This window comes from Fukomys damarensis, unplaced genomic scaffold, assembly GCF_012274545.1.
Source record: "Fukomys damarensis isolate Sample0158 unplaced genomic scaffold, DMR_v1.0_HiC HiC_scaffold_1, whole genome shotgun sequence".
In the NCBI taxonomy this organism is placed as follows: Eukaryota; Metazoa; Chordata; class Mammalia; order Rodentia; family Bathyergidae; genus Fukomys; species Fukomys damarensis.
The window spans coordinates 29,914,396-29,929,296 of record NW_022900913.1 but is presented as its reverse complement, the minus strand read 5'-3'; the positions used below and the strand labels follow the sequence as shown (position 1 = coordinate 29,929,296).

At 45.4% G+C, this 14,901-nt stretch overlaps 1 protein-coding gene across 7 annotated transcripts in view; it reads right to left on the bottom strand.

The window, feature by feature from the left end:
• Egflam (EGF like, fibronectin type III and laminin G domains) overlaps positions 1-14,901 on the bottom strand; it is a 165,201-nt gene that overhangs the window by 6,957 nt on the left and 143,343 nt on the right. For 2 of the 7 annotated variants that reach the window (XM_033760047.1, XM_033760024.1), the window contains 5 exons: positions 12,763-12,879; positions 12,020-12,203; positions 7,069-7,092; positions 4,366-4,444; positions 1,509-1,652 (listed from right to left, as the gene is read on the bottom strand). In XM_033760047.1, the coding sequence (XP_033615938.1) occupies positions 1,509-1,652; positions 4,366-4,444; positions 7,069-7,092; positions 12,020-12,203; positions 12,763-12,879 (548 nt within the window). Of the gene's footprint in view, positions 1-1,508; positions 1,653-4,365; positions 4,445-6,637; positions 6,824-7,068; positions 7,093-7,409; positions 8,210-12,019; positions 12,204-12,762; positions 12,880-14,901 lie in introns of those variants that run through there. The other 5 variants (XM_033760122.1, XM_010607737.3, XM_033760066.1 and 2 more) reach the window with 4 other exon arrangements.

Below are 14,901 nucleotides of genomic sequence, written 5' to 3'. Positions count from 1 at the left end.
AACAAAAAAAAAAAAAAAAAAAATGGCTTTGAGGCAGCCAGCCTGAAGCTGCGCGTGAAGATCTCCAAGTCTTCTGACCTCCTGGCCAACAAAGGCAGGGGACACAGGTTGGGGAGAGGGTGGAGTTGATGAATAACTGCCCCTCATTTGCCAGTCTCACTACAAAGCTCCCTCAAATCCCCTCAATCCCAGGACTAACTGAATCACTTAGCATGCTCTGCTATTCGGAGGCAGGCACGATGTTGGACAAGTGACATTTCCTCTCAAAGTGCCTTTTCTTCAAATTGGAAAGATTTATGTTATCCTCCTCTGGCTGTTAGTAATCCCAGAGCATGGCAACAAAAGCCTCAGAATTAAGTCTTCCTCATTTCTACAGCTCACTTCTCCCTCCTTTGTCTGTTCCAATTTCAAGTAATTTCATATCATTTAGTGAGCATGGGCTCATTACCATTGTAGGGGATTAGAGGAGTAAAAGTCTGAGAAATGCCTGCCAGTGGGGCAGATGGCCTACAGACAAAGCTCAGGGATCCTCATACTTTTGCAGACATCAGAATCACCTGGAGAAATGGTCACAGCACAGCTTTGAGAACCACCCTTCTAAATTAGTGATTTGTAATCTCAAGCGACTCAAGGGAGAATGTGTACTACAGTCTCTAAAGAAGCTTTTTCCGTAAGACACTAGATAGTCCCTACTCCTTGGAAACTTGGCTTTAATCCATTCTAGTATGGAGAAGGGTGGGGAGATATTGTCCAGGTAATTGTTCCTTAACTACTGCATAGCCGTCCATTTGACAGCAAATCTGAGAGCAATCTAAATTCACTTCAAAGAGATAAGAACTTCTTTGATTGCCCTCCTATCACCAAAGAAGATTTGCAAGAAGCCCCAGGTTGAGCTGATCTACTGAGATATGAATCTGTGCTTTTATCTTTTTGCAGTAGAAGACTGGATGGCAGCATTCTTCCCAAGATTACGTTGCTAAGGGAAGCAGAATGGAATTTAAAGCCAGGCCTCTTGGGGTTTAGATCCTCAGATTTTCCTGAGGTGGTGAGTGTTGGCTGAGTACTCACTTTCTTGCTCAGCTTTTATGCTTGGCAGAGTCAAAACTGTCTTATCCTCTTCCTAATTTGTAAACAGGGAGCATACAGCAGTAATCCACCAGAACAGGGGACACAGAATTGTTCTGTAAAGGGCCGCACAGGAAGTAGTTCAGGAATACAATTCAAGTGCCATTATTGCATGAACATGCTCATAGACAATATATAAAGAAGTATGGTAGTGTTGCAATAAAACTTTATCTACAAAAATGAGTAGTGGGCCAGATTTATCCTGCAGGCTATGGTTTGCTACCCAGATGGACGCTGGAAACCAAGACAGGAACCTGAAACAGGCTTGGTGCTTCAGGCTACATACAGCCAGTTTCAGTAGACCGTTTTGGCTCGCTTCTGAATCATGAACTGTGCTGAGAAAACTGCCAGATGCTGCTAAGGGTAGCTGGAGAGCAGGTTACCTGAACACCAGAGCTCCATCCCGAAGGCCCAGGGAAATGAAGTCACTGTTGGATCTCAAGGGGCTATCTCCCCTCCACAGCAACAGACCATCCTTGGCAGTTGTCTTAAACCTCATGAATGCATTTGATCTTGATCCTGACACTCTGGAGCAAATACACAAACAAGTCCATGAAATCATCTACCGTCTGATTCCCAGTAATCCCAGTTAGACCTGGCAACCCCAAGCAACCAGGTGTGAGCATCATCTGGCATTTCTGACACACACTTCCAGGAGAATAGAAATAGTATCACCTCCATGAGTCATACCATCAGTGTAAAGGTCTGGATGCTCACTCAGCAGCACTGTCTATCAGCCAGGTAAAATGAACCTGCCAGGTGACTCATTAGCAAGACTGGTGAATGTCCTGGTTCCAGGTTGCATCACAGTACACAACTCAGTCTTCCCTCTTTTCTGTCCTAGTGCTCAAGGGCTCTTGGGAAACTGTTCCCCACTCTCCCACAGAAAGTGGGCTTCCTAATTGCCAAGAGGCTTAAATGGGCATCTGTTCTGGGCTGAGACCCTGGCTGTGGAAGGCCAGTTCTGATAGTGATTGTCCTTGGGCAAAGTCTAGGCGGTGGCAACTCTGACAGAGGATGTGACTTGATAGGATAATGGCTCAGAGGGTCATATGACAGAGCCACAGTGGAAAGGAACAGGAAGCTTGAGGACGGGAGGAGTGTTGAGGTAGGCAGGGCTCGGCTCTGTATCCAGGGCTGGGGATAGTTTCTAGCACTTATCAGTGCATGCCAACAGCTCTTGACAGTGCTTGGAAACAGACTAGTTCAGAGATTCATTCATATTAAAGTGATTAGTATTTCATGTGACATAGGTCAATAAGCAAGTCTAAAGTCCTGGAACTAAAGCTGAGATGGAAGTAAGCATACTTTAATGTTGCTATTGGCATGACACTACTAGCAAAGTTTCTTTTCTGTTCTCCCACTGGTTGTAAAATACCTCCTTCTTTGCCATAAATCTGAACCTATAGAATGCTTTCACTAGTGAACAGTGGGTGGGGACTCCTATTTAGGCTTCCAAAAGCCTGATGTAGACAAGAAGAGACCAAGTTTGCCTTTCCCATGTTGGCTGGCCCCCTCCCTGGGAAGAGTGGTGACGTCCAGTAGCCAACTGCAGGCCCACTGCCTAAAAATCCACTATTTCCAAATTTTTACTCCAAGCTCCTGCTCTTCCTCACTTGCCTGGGATATATTCATTCATTGGTGTAAGCCAATCAAGGTAGTTTCACTTATCTCGTGAGAGGTTGACTTAGGAGTAGACATATGACAATAAGAAAGAGGAAATTTATCAGGATGATTCTTGGAAAGATTTCTTCCCTTTCTCATATGAGAAAAAAATCTTTCTTACATTTACTGCCTAATCTCCTATTTTATAACCATATTATGAAGATTATATGAGCAGCTGGGGAATATGCTGAAGATAGCAAAATAGACATATGGATAAGATTTGGGTCTTTGATTCTATAGCTGATTCTATGAATTAATCAACCCAGGATCTAGTCTAAGTCTGAGCTCTTGTTATATGAAGTGCTTAATACCCATGTTTGAGACACTTTAAGCTGACTTTTCCGTTACTTGATACAGAACACATCTCTGAAACATACACCCTTAACTTGGCTTTTGTCTGTGGCTTCACACATAGGCACATAGATTTACCTACACATACGTGCACACATGTGCGTGCCCATACATACACACTGTCGGAGTTGCTCTGTTTGGAACCTCCCTGTCTCTCACTCTCACCAAACCACCCAATGGTCTCTCACTGAGCCTCAGGGTCTGAAGACTTCGGCCTCTTTCAAGGTGTTACTGCCTTCTGGGGATGGAATGATCTTCTATACCTGGAAAGGGTTTGAAAAAGGAAGCACATCTCTGATGTCTGGGAAAGCTTCTCGTGCAAAGACAGCACAGGTAACTACAAATTGGGATTAGAGATGAAGCACTGCCTTTTAGCTTAAAGATCTGCCCTCATTTTTGGGGATGTAGTCAACCTGAACAGAAAGGAAAGTTCCAGAACGAACTGAGGGATATCACAGTGTAAATGACAAAGGATGGGAAGGGAGAGAAGAGGTAAATTGAAAGTGCCCAGGACAAGCTTGCCTGGGTGGAGGAGTTTGCTGAGGGTCAGCCTTGTCGCCCCCCCACCTACCCAGGCTGTTCACAAACATGAACTATAACTCCAGCCCACCCCTGGAACTCATGCCACCAGGGGATTAACAGCTATGGCTGTTTCCTCATGACATGCTCTCGTAGCCACACGAGAAGAGCTGAGAAGCCCTGACTGCTCTGGCCAGAGCCTAAAGAGAACATGGGAGCTTTGCAGATCAAGAGGCAAGGCAGGGCTGAACTGGCAGGACGTGGGCTTGGAGCTGTGTGGCTGGCTGGGGTGCAGCCCTGTGGCTGGGGCAGAGTCACAGACCAGCCATGGAACAGCACAGAGCTCACTGCTCTGCTCTGGGAGTCAGTCAACCCTACCTTTGTGTGCATCGACTTTTCTCTGCTTCTCAGAACCTGAGCATTGGAAACCCCAGGGGTGGTCACATTACTTTCTGCAGTCCTTTGGATGACTTTTAATGGGGTTGTTTGGAAAGCTGATGTTTTTGAGTTAAGTTTACTTTTGTTTTATTTTGTTCTGGTTTCCATGTTTATGCGTTTCCCCCACTCCCATCCGGCCATGGCCCTTTTTGAGAATTATCTTCTGACATGAAAGATAATAAAAAACCCAGAAAGATACTGAGGAATTTACAATGAGAGAGAGAGAGAGAGAGAGAGAGAGAGAGAGAGAGAGAGAGAGCTTATTACCTCTTGAGGATGTCTGGATTATCATATGTCAGATAACTGCGGCCAATAAACTGTGGGATCTCGATGGCTTCTGTGATAGCTGTGGCAGAACAGAAAATGAGGTTACAGGGTTCATGGCTCTTTGGATTTCTGCACTCACACATGACATGGCAGGAACATACCAGGAAGGCCAGCCCCTAGAAATGTGCCACTTAGCAACTTGCCAGCCCCTTTCTCTTGGCTGTACATCGAGTTGGCCAGATTCAGGGAGAACCAATCAGATGACCTGGCGTCAGCACCTCCACACTTGTCCCTCCCTGGGGACTGGCAGCCATTGTCAGTGGCCCAAGGGCTACAGAGAAGGTTGTGCAATGTGCTAAACCTTGAACTGTTCCCAATGATTCTTGGAAACCACAGAGTAGAGCTGGGGCCACATGGGGAGCAGCTGGGGATAACCCCAGATTTTCGCCAAGGGAGGCAGAAAAAATAATTTTTAAACAAGGCCTACTAGAGCTTCTTTATTTAATGCTAAAGTATATGAAACCCCTCAGCTATGACCTTGAGAGACTGCGGAAGGGCAGTGGATGAAACTTTGATGCCAATGTTTATAAATCACCTTCCAGTGTGATGTTGCACAGGCCTTCACCATGGTCTCATGAAGTAGTAGAAAGTGTAAGGCAAGGGCAGGGAGGGTTATCCCCTTTCATAGAAGAGGAGCACAAGACACAGAAAGCATCAAGAATTGCCCAGGATTATTAGCTAAGAGAGCAATAGACCACAATGTGAACTGGCTCTGCTTACTTCTGGCTCCTGGCTACCTCTTTACCAGCCAATATTTTAGAAGTGAATTTCCTTCCTCCCAATTTCTCATTGCATGTGTGTTGCTGGTATATAGAGGTGAGCACAGTTGCCTTCCAATTTCTCATCGTTGGTTTTCCTGAGGAATTGTCTTTTACACTCAACAGGGGAACAGATTGAGGATCTGTGTCTGGCATCACAAACTGGGATGTGGTGAGGGGATTTCTACTAGAGAGATAACAGAAATGCTTCTTTCCTCTTTGGAAAGATACAGAAATAAGAGTTTAAAGAAATTAAGGTAGAAGAAATTTCATATTCAAAAATGCACAAAATGAGAGAGTAAGTCACCTTATAAAATAATTATAGCTTCAAGAAAACATGCAGCTGGTACAAAGAAGACACAGTACTAGGGACTCTACCCCAGGAGAGAAAACATACAATTATTTGATGTTATGAACAGTGTAAGAATTTTTAAATTTAATTTTTAAACACAAAGACAGGGAGGGAGGGAGAGAGTCAGGAAACTCAAAGACATTGGGCCCTCAAGTATAAATTCTTGTTCCGTCAGGTTACCATGTCATCATGAAAAGAAGAGAAGGGAGGAAGAAAGCAGGGGGAGGGGAGAAGGAAGGAGGAAACAAAGCAAAAAACCAAGCAAGAGAAGTAAAACTTTAAAAGTTAATTTCTGAGCTCAGTATCCAAGAAATTGCTTTGCTCTTCGCCGAAGCAATGTGGCACTGGGCACGGGCCTGCTGGCCTTGAGTGGCCATGAGGGACAGAGACGAAGCCTCTGTGGCCACACCACCAGCCCCTCCCTTCGGGTTCATAGGGTTAGTAAAAAGGAAAAGCACTGGGGTGCAAAGTGACCAGAGCGGGGACGTGAGCTGAGAAGAAAAGCAGATGGGAAGACTGAAAATAAAGACAACGCTGCAGCCGGGAAAGGAGGAAATGCCAAGAAGAAGGAGGACGAGGAAGGAAAGGAGAGCAGAGGCCAGCAATCACCCACGAGGAAAGGAGCAGAGAGTAGAAATGGGAAAGAGAAGGAGGGGAAGCCCAGGAAGAAGCCCAGAGGGCTAGGACTGGAAAGGAGAAGGGACGGAGGGGAGTAGGAAGGGAATCCAGGCTGCAGACCTAGAGGAGGTGGAGCTGGGTGCGGTGCTGCATGATCTCGGTTCTCTAGGAGGCTCAGGCAGGAGGATAATGAGTTAGAGCTGAACCTGAAAACTCTGACTAGTAAGACCTTCTCTCAAAAACAAACAAACGAATAAATAAAAATTTAAAAAACCGGGGGATATAAGGCCAAGTCCCCACCCAATACAAAAAAAAAAAGCAAACAAAACTGGAGGAGGTGGGAGGGAGCACTTGGCCGAGGCAGGGCCCCTGCCTTCAGGAAAGCAGCTCTGGGAAGGGGACCCAGGGGAGAGCATGCTGTGACTGGCAGGAAGCCCTTCCCAGGGCTAAACATAACCATGGGACCCCCAGCGGGTTTGCTCACCCCAGGGTGAGGTGCAGCCAAGCCTGTCCCTGCTGTTGTTGGCCGGGTCCCTGGGCCTGCGGCCAACAGCCCTTATTCCCCTGGACTTCATGAAACGATCAGGACATGCTTGTCACATATCAGCTCTGCGCACAGAGCCTCGAGAGAGGTTCATCTAGGGGAGCCCCGGAGGCGAGCTACAAGGGAAGCCCCGCCCAGGGCTCAGGTGCCCCCATGTACCAGCCAGGATACAGCTGTGTCCCGAGGGCCCACACTCTCCATCTTGGAAGAGTCCCACCACCCGCTGGGCACATCTGAGCCCTCGCTTCTCACCCCACTTCCCCCTGAATGTGGTTGGCTTGCACCATGCCCCAGCCTGGCCAGAGCCTGCCCTGGCAGGTCCTGGCAGGGGCCCAGTGCTCAGAGCCTCTCCCAGGACGCACTGTACTTACTATTGAGGCAGTAGTTCCCACACTCTGCCAGGCGCCAGCATGAAAAAGAACAGGAGAGTCAGCTATTCACAGTCTCTGTAAATCTCAGCGGTGCTGGTCGCAGAGCCCTTGAAACCAGCCTGCCTCACTCACAAAGCCCTGCTCAGGGTCCAGAAGGAACCAAATGGGAACTGTAGCACAGGCCCCTGGAACTCTCTCCTGGCACGACTGGCAGATTGGTGCGAACTCATGCACCTCTCCTCCTCCATCATGGCTTCCCCAAGCTGTCTGGCACTTCTGAGGGTCTCCCACCTTCAACTGACAAACCAAATCTCTACTGCACTATAGAAAGAAGTACTCACCTTGCCAATGGTTAGATTTTTCTTTGCTCTAGGCTGCATACGATAAGCCCTCTAGTAGTGGAAAATATCCCCTTAATTCTCATCCATTCCCCTTTGTGTGATTCCAGATACCTGGCTATTTCGGGATTAACAAAGGGCAAAGATATCCTCCGGAAATAGCCCCACTGAACAAGGTAGAAATGGTGGGGAGGTCCGCAGTATAGTCAATGTGCATAGATAAATATCAGGTCTACAGTGCAGCTAGCATGGCCCCCCAGCCAGTTTTGGCGCTTTTGTGGTTTGTCCTAATACTATGATAAACCTGGTTATATTTTAACCTAAACTTCATACCTCATTTGTTCTGCATTCTTTCCTCTGGGGCAATGGCTTTTATGGATGTGTTTGTCAAAATGTGTTTTTGTTATTCCCTCACATTTATACTGTCACAGTGTGCCATTTGATAGCATAAAAAATACGCCCCAACGAATTGTAGCTTTCAAAAGTTCCACAGCCCAGACAAAGCAAATTTCCTACTTAAGGGACTTCAAGTTTTCAGTAAAGAGGTGAAAGGACAGTTTCATATACTCTGCAGGTGTCAGTTTGGGTCCAACTAAATCGGGGGACTGTCAGTAGCATGTTGGTGGTTGGGCATCGTGTCCAGTGAGACGCTTTCCCAATGGGCAGCACGCCACCTTTGTGGACAGTTCTATGGGCCCAGAATTCTTCATTGTTTGAGTTGAGCATCTCAAATCCAAAAATCTAAAGTCTTCAAAGCTTCAGGGCTTCAAAATCTGAAAATTTCTGAATGCTTAAAGTGGAAAATTTCACACCTGAGATGATATGATGGGTTAGAATTAAATGATTAAAAATAACATATATAGCCAGGCATGGTGGTGCACTCCTGTAATCCCAGCACTCGGGAGGCTGAGGCAGGAGGATCGCTGTGAGTTCGAGACAAGCCTGGGCTACATAGTGAGTTCCAGGTCATTCTCGACTACATAGTGAGGCCGTGTCTCAAAAAATAAAAAAATAAAATAAAATAAAATAAAATAAAATAAAAATAAAAATAAATAAAAAAATAAATAAAAAAATAAAAATATCATGTAAAATTGCCTTTAGTCCATGTAAAAGTTTTATATGAAACATAAATAAACTTCATGTCTAGACTTGGGCTCCAGCCCGGAGATAGCTTTATGTGTATGCAAGTATTCAAAAAATGTAAAAATCTGAAATTACAAACACTTTCATCTCAAGCATTTTGGGTAAGAGATATTCAATCTGTATCAAATTGATTTTGTATGTACGAAATAAGCAAACCAACACTTTTCCTATGCTATTAGCCCTTCAACTGAGGACTAGCCTCTACACTAAACATCCCAAAACTGTTGAATGATACACCAACCTAAAGAAATATCCTTGTAATATGCATAATTTATATGCTTTATTAATCTGCATTCTTTTTAAACATGGGTATATATTTTCTGAGGCTATATTTTCTTTTACATTGGGACAAAATTGTTTACAAGTCAGTCCCTGCTACAGGAAGTGCATCTGCTACCAAGAGCATAGAATACCCTAAAGGTTGTGAGGGTGGTAGATCAGCACTGATCAGGCCTGGCTGAATGGTTTAGGACTGTGTCCGCCTGAGTGAGGCACGTGGCCCTAAATCCAGGTTTCCCCTCTAGAGCGCTTCTCCCGTCCTGGGCTGAGCGGCTCTCCTGTAAAGAGAAACACCTCCCTCTAGTGGCCAGCGGGGCTCCGAATTGTCGGAGGCCAAACTGATCTAAGCAATGAACAGGTAGAAACAGGGCTCAGTAGTTCTGCCCAAATGACCTGTCAGCTAGTGGCTGGTAGACCCCATGAAAAGCTTTTGTTTCCTGTACCTCTCTTGGATACTCAGAACACAGCAAAGTCTCTGAGAAGGCCTGCGGAAGAGAGAGCTGTTTTATTATTTATCCAGAGTTACTTGAACTTATTTGACCACATAACTGCGCTCCCAAGTGCATGGGACTTCGCGTGTCTGTGTGCGTCTCTCTGTGTGTGAGTGTATGTGGATTGTGGGTGGGGCGTGAGTGTGTGTGTGTGTGTGTGTGTGTGGACACACAAAGCAGCCATTAATATTCCTCAGAACTTGGTTTTTACATGAACTTTGTGAATCTCTGCTTTAAGGTATTAGTAACTTCCTTAGATACAAGATCTCGAGGGACTGGATCCCAAGAAGGATAAATTCTGACAAGAGTAGAGAAAGGAGGAAGCCAGTCTCTGGGGCTGGGAGGGATGTTTCAAAGGGGAGGCTTGCTGATAACCTTCTGTGAGATGAGAAGGGGCCTCTCTCTTGGGGTGGTGTGTGGGGTGCTGAGATTTGTGGTAGGAGATACCTAAAAGCGAGAGCCCCCAAATGGAAGGTGAAAAGACCAGCTTTATGGTCCTGTTAAAGTGTTAGAAAATCTTCTGGTTCTTTCTTTCCCCAAATGTTCAAGTTTTGGATGAAGAGGCTTCATCTTATATGGCTCTAGGGAAACTATGGTCTGTGGAGCAGTTAGAAGGCGGGGGTGACTAATGCCATCTCTGTCTGGGTTCAGGTCCCCACAGCCTGCCTCCTACTTCTCAGGGACAAAGAGGAGATCTCTAGGCCACCAGAGTGGTCTGCCAGCCCCACAGGTACTTCTTTAATCCTCCCCAGGCACTAGAACAGGACAGGAAGTGATGGGATGTGGGCCACTCCAATCTATGAGCCTTTCTAGCATTTGCACAAGGCCTCCATTTCGTCTGAATCAGTATGTTGATTTCAAAACCCAAGGTGACACTGATGCAAGACACAAGGCAACTAACAGTTTGTCTGGGTTTTAACTTCAGTTCTAGCCCACGTTACAGGAAAAGAGGCCTAACTGCCCTCTGGTTCTCTCTGTCCGCTTGCTCAGATCATGCCAGGACCCAGGCTCTCAATGGCTTCTGCCCCACCCTTCTGGTGATAGTATCAGTTTCTCACTGAGCCTGAAGATAAGTCACAAAACCATAATGTGAGCATTTAATACCTATTACGGCCAGTGTTCCAAAGAAAGAAATGGAGACTAAGAAGATCACAAATGATCCTTGTCTTCTTCCTTCAATTCCCAAAGCTCAGTGTTCCGTTACGCTTGGTCTTTATAAACTTACAGTTAGTGTTACAAAGAAGCTTGAAGTGCCCATAGTAATATCAGAGACTTGGGAGGGAAGTGCAAACACTATGTGTGAAATCTAAAAGCAATTTTCTCAATTTTCTAAACCAACGAGTCCCTCTAGAATAAAAGCTTTGTAAGTACAACCTCTGCTAATGGTGAACAACATTCTTGTTCTAATAATCTGCAAATAGGTCAGCTACTCTTCTTTGTTAAAAAAATGTCATGATTTGTCATGCAGATTTCAGCACTCATTTAAATACAGGAAATACCACGAAGTCTTCTAATTGGCAAACTGGCAATTTTCATGTTTTCTGAGAAGGCTGTGAAAAGTTCTTACCATTTCATATTATCTGTCTATAATATATAGTTTTCCTCTAAGCCTTAATTTTGACAAAATGTAGGAACCTGGATAGGAGAAAGGAGAGATAGAGAGAGAGAGAGAGAGAAAGAGAGAGAGACTCCCTCACGGGCTCACTACTTTATTCTTTTCCTAGCTCCTGAGCAGTGGAGGCAAAACGACATTGCAAAGAAGGTCCGCATGGCCCAACCTGGGGCACATATGTGGGCAGGCCTATTCTAGGTGTCAGGACCATAGCTTCTGTTTCCCCTGAGCAGCTACAGAAAGAGAGTTGAGCAGGATCTTGTGGTCTACGACCTGCCCAGTTTTCAGACAAGGGCAAGATGAAAACTAAGTAGCTTATAGCACCAGCTTAAGGCTTTTATTTTTCTAAACAATAGTAACGGCTAGGACTGGATGAGCCTTACCAGCCACTCTAAAATGCTCTGATATCATTGTCTCAGTCAGTCTACACCACAACCCTCATGGTAGAAACTATTGCTATAATCATTCTCACTTTACAATTAAGAAAACTGACACATAGGGAGGTTTAATGGCATGGAAAATAGTACTCCAAGGAAAGTTATTCATACTTCAAATTTGGGGCATCATATGCATAATTTTTATTTTTCTGTGTTTGGGCAATATTTCTCTTTAGAGTACTCGCAGGCAGGGATCAAAATAGTGAAAGTATTTCTCACCCTTAAAGCACAGGCATCCCCCTGCCAGGACTGGCTCTGGGAATGGCTCATATGCACAAGTTCTGGGAAGCCCTGGTATATTATAGGTTAACCTTTTCATGGTAAGACCTTGAGGGTATTCCCAGAGAAGGAGCTAGTACAGCGGGTGGAGAAGCTGCTTACCTATGGTTACAGAAGTATTTCATCACTTACTTCTTAGTAAGAAAGTATAGCGGCTTCCGTATAACTGACAACCAAATCAGTTACTGAAATCACTGGTCAAAATATTTAATGAATGTAGCTGTACTGTATGCCAAAAATGCACCAATAAACTCAATAAAAAAATACAGCATGGCTGTACCAGTGAAACCGATTCTCTCTTGAGTCCTGGTTTCCCCACTACGCTGTGTTCTCCACTCCCTCATAAGTATGGCGTGACATCCCTGTGTATACCTTTCTGGCAGTGCAGGCCCTCGAAGCCCAAGGGGCAGTCACATTCATAACTCTCCTTTCTGGGCCGGCAGCTGCCCCCGTGGGCACAGGGAGCGCCGTGGGCACAGGGATGGGCTGCATTCTCCACGTTCACACCAGATGTGAAATCATGCTTCATGTGGATGGTGTGGTCATTGAGGACGATCTTGGGAGAGAGAATTTAAAGGAAATTTAGGAGTTGGGAAAACATCTTTGAAATTTCCTAGAGTTTCCCTCAGTATACCAAGCCAAGTAACACATAGTAAGACAGGCTAAAAACAAGAAAAAAGTACAGTTGCTGCTGTGATTGTCTTGTGAGGGCCTCCCCAGGCTTTTATCTGGTGCAAACTGCAAACTGAGGAGTATAAGCCAAAGTTGCTATTTGTTTTCATCAACCTCCTTCCCTGCTGTAGAAGTATCTGCAGGGACTGGGGCCGGGTGCCTACCCCGGTGGTCCCAGAGTATGTGGATAGATTTGCTATAAGAATTCATTTTCATGGAAAATAGCATTCATGGAATGTCTGCTGTCCATAGACCCAAGAAGAGATATTCTAAGGAAGTGGGGTTGGAAAACTATTCTAAGAGTGTTACAAAACAGAATCTTAAAACTTCCAACTTTCTCAAAGCTTCTTTCTTGGGTGAAGATTACACTGATCACAGCCCTCCATTCCGTCATCTGAGGTCGTGGCGGCCCAGTAAACACATTTCAAAGGTGGAGCCTGTACCTTCTGGATGCTCCCACTATACGGCTTGAGGATCCCTGAGTTCTTCTTCACGTCGTCATAGCTGGGGACTCCGCCAATAAAAATGTGCGTGTTGCACTTAATCTGAGTGAAGCCTCCCTGCCAAGAGATTAAAACAGCAAATCACAATGCAATTTCGAACAGATGGTTAAGACGAATGAATATGTCTTTAGTTCTCTGCGGAGACAGAGGAGGCTTCAAGGCCCATTGTAATGATCATCATCTTCTCCTTCTCCTTCTCCTCCTCCTCCTCTTCTTTCTTCTTTCTTCTTTTTTTTTCCCCAGTGCTGGGGATAGAACCCCGAGTTTCACATATGCTACTCAAGCGCTCTACCACTAAGCTGAACCTCTAGGCCTTTTAAAAATCTTACTTTGAGACAAGGCCTTGTTAAATTGCCTGGAATGGTCTTGAACTTCAATCCTCCTGCCTTATCCTCTTGAGTAGCTGTGATTATATGTGTGTGCTGCCATGCCTGGCCTTTGAATGTTGGTAGATTGTTAGCCTCTCTGAAACTCAGTTTCATCATTTGCAGAGCAAGAATCCCTCTGAGTGTCGGGATGAGGGGGAGACTGCATTACTGTAGGCGATGTGTGCAGAGCTCCTTCAGAAGTACCTTCCTGCACAAAGACTACCTCCAGCCAGAGCTCAAGTAGGGCCGTATGACGTACTTTAGCCTATAAAACATGAGAGAAAAGCCAGATCCCCTGGGAGAAGCTTTCCCCATGCCCTTTCCCCCCCTTGCCTCTTCCTGCCTGGGTTTCCAGTGAAAGCTGCAGCTACCCATTGGTGAACCTTCAGGGTGAGCAAGAACTGAACCCTTCTTATCAGCTTGTGATATCGCAGGGCTGCTTATGAGTGAATACAGCTCAGTCTACCTATCTTGGCTGCTGAGATACCATTTAGTTAGCACTTTGTCCAGAGTTGGATGCCTAATCAGCATTCCAGTGTGTGGCTGCTGTTACATTTGCTAATGGTAGAAAAACCTCTGATAGACAAAGGGAAGGGAAAGCATGGTGCAGGGCCGGCAGTCCTGTTGATCAAATGCAACGGATAAAAGAATTCTTCATTCAATTCTCAGGGAGCTTTCCAGTATCAGTGCCCAGAGGCTTTCCCTGCTACTAGTGGTTTTAGTAGTCTAAACTCCAACAGATAGCTAGATAATAAGCTGTGTGCAGTAGTTAAACATCTAAGCTCATTCCAACATGAGCTATAAGCAAAATGTTAAACGCTTATAATCAACAGTTAAATAAAAATTTGAGCTCATTGGAGATAAGCACACCTTAGTTATTTCCTTTGTTGCAGTAAAAGAAATGCAAACACTAGCATCATTCAATCACGTATTAAACAAACATTATCAAGCACCCACTATGTCGTAGGCACTGTGCTAAGTACTGGACAAAAAATAGTAAATAGAAAGACAGAATCCTTGCCCTTCGGGGGTCTGTACTGGTGGTGAACACAGATAAGTGCATGGGTAGGTGAGATCAGCACACAGGAGGAGTGTGCAGGCTCCCAGGAATGCATACAGGGCACAGTGATATCTCTTGCCTTATCCTAAACACAAAGGAGTGGGGGAGGCGAGGCATAGTTGTGCAAACTGGAAGAAGTCAGGTTGGGAGGGCATGTAAAGTATAGGATGGAGGCAAGGAAGAGCCAGGTAATGGCTCATACAGGACCATACAGGACCATAGAAACCATGATAGTAGTGCTAAGCAGGACAGGGAGGAAGGAAGGCAAGGCAGGGAGGGAGAGGGACAGGGAGGGGTGAAAGAGACACCTGTGTTTAGGACAATTATGGACCAGAGGAGGGAGAGTGGACTTTAGTCATATCAGGCATGGAAAAGTGGAAGCAGAGAGTTCATATAGGATTTCCTTGTATCTTGGGGAGCACTCATAGGGTCTGGAACAGCCAGATGGACCCAGGGAAATCTTTATTATATTAACAGACAAAGTCACCCATGGTCAGCACCAGGCATGGTGGTGGACACCTGTAATCCCAGCACCTGGGAAGCTAAAGCAGGAGGATCACCATAAATCTGAGGCTAGTCTGGGCTGCATAGTAAGCTCAAGGACCTGAACTACACGTGAGACTCTGTCTCAAAAAAAAAAAAAAAAAAAAA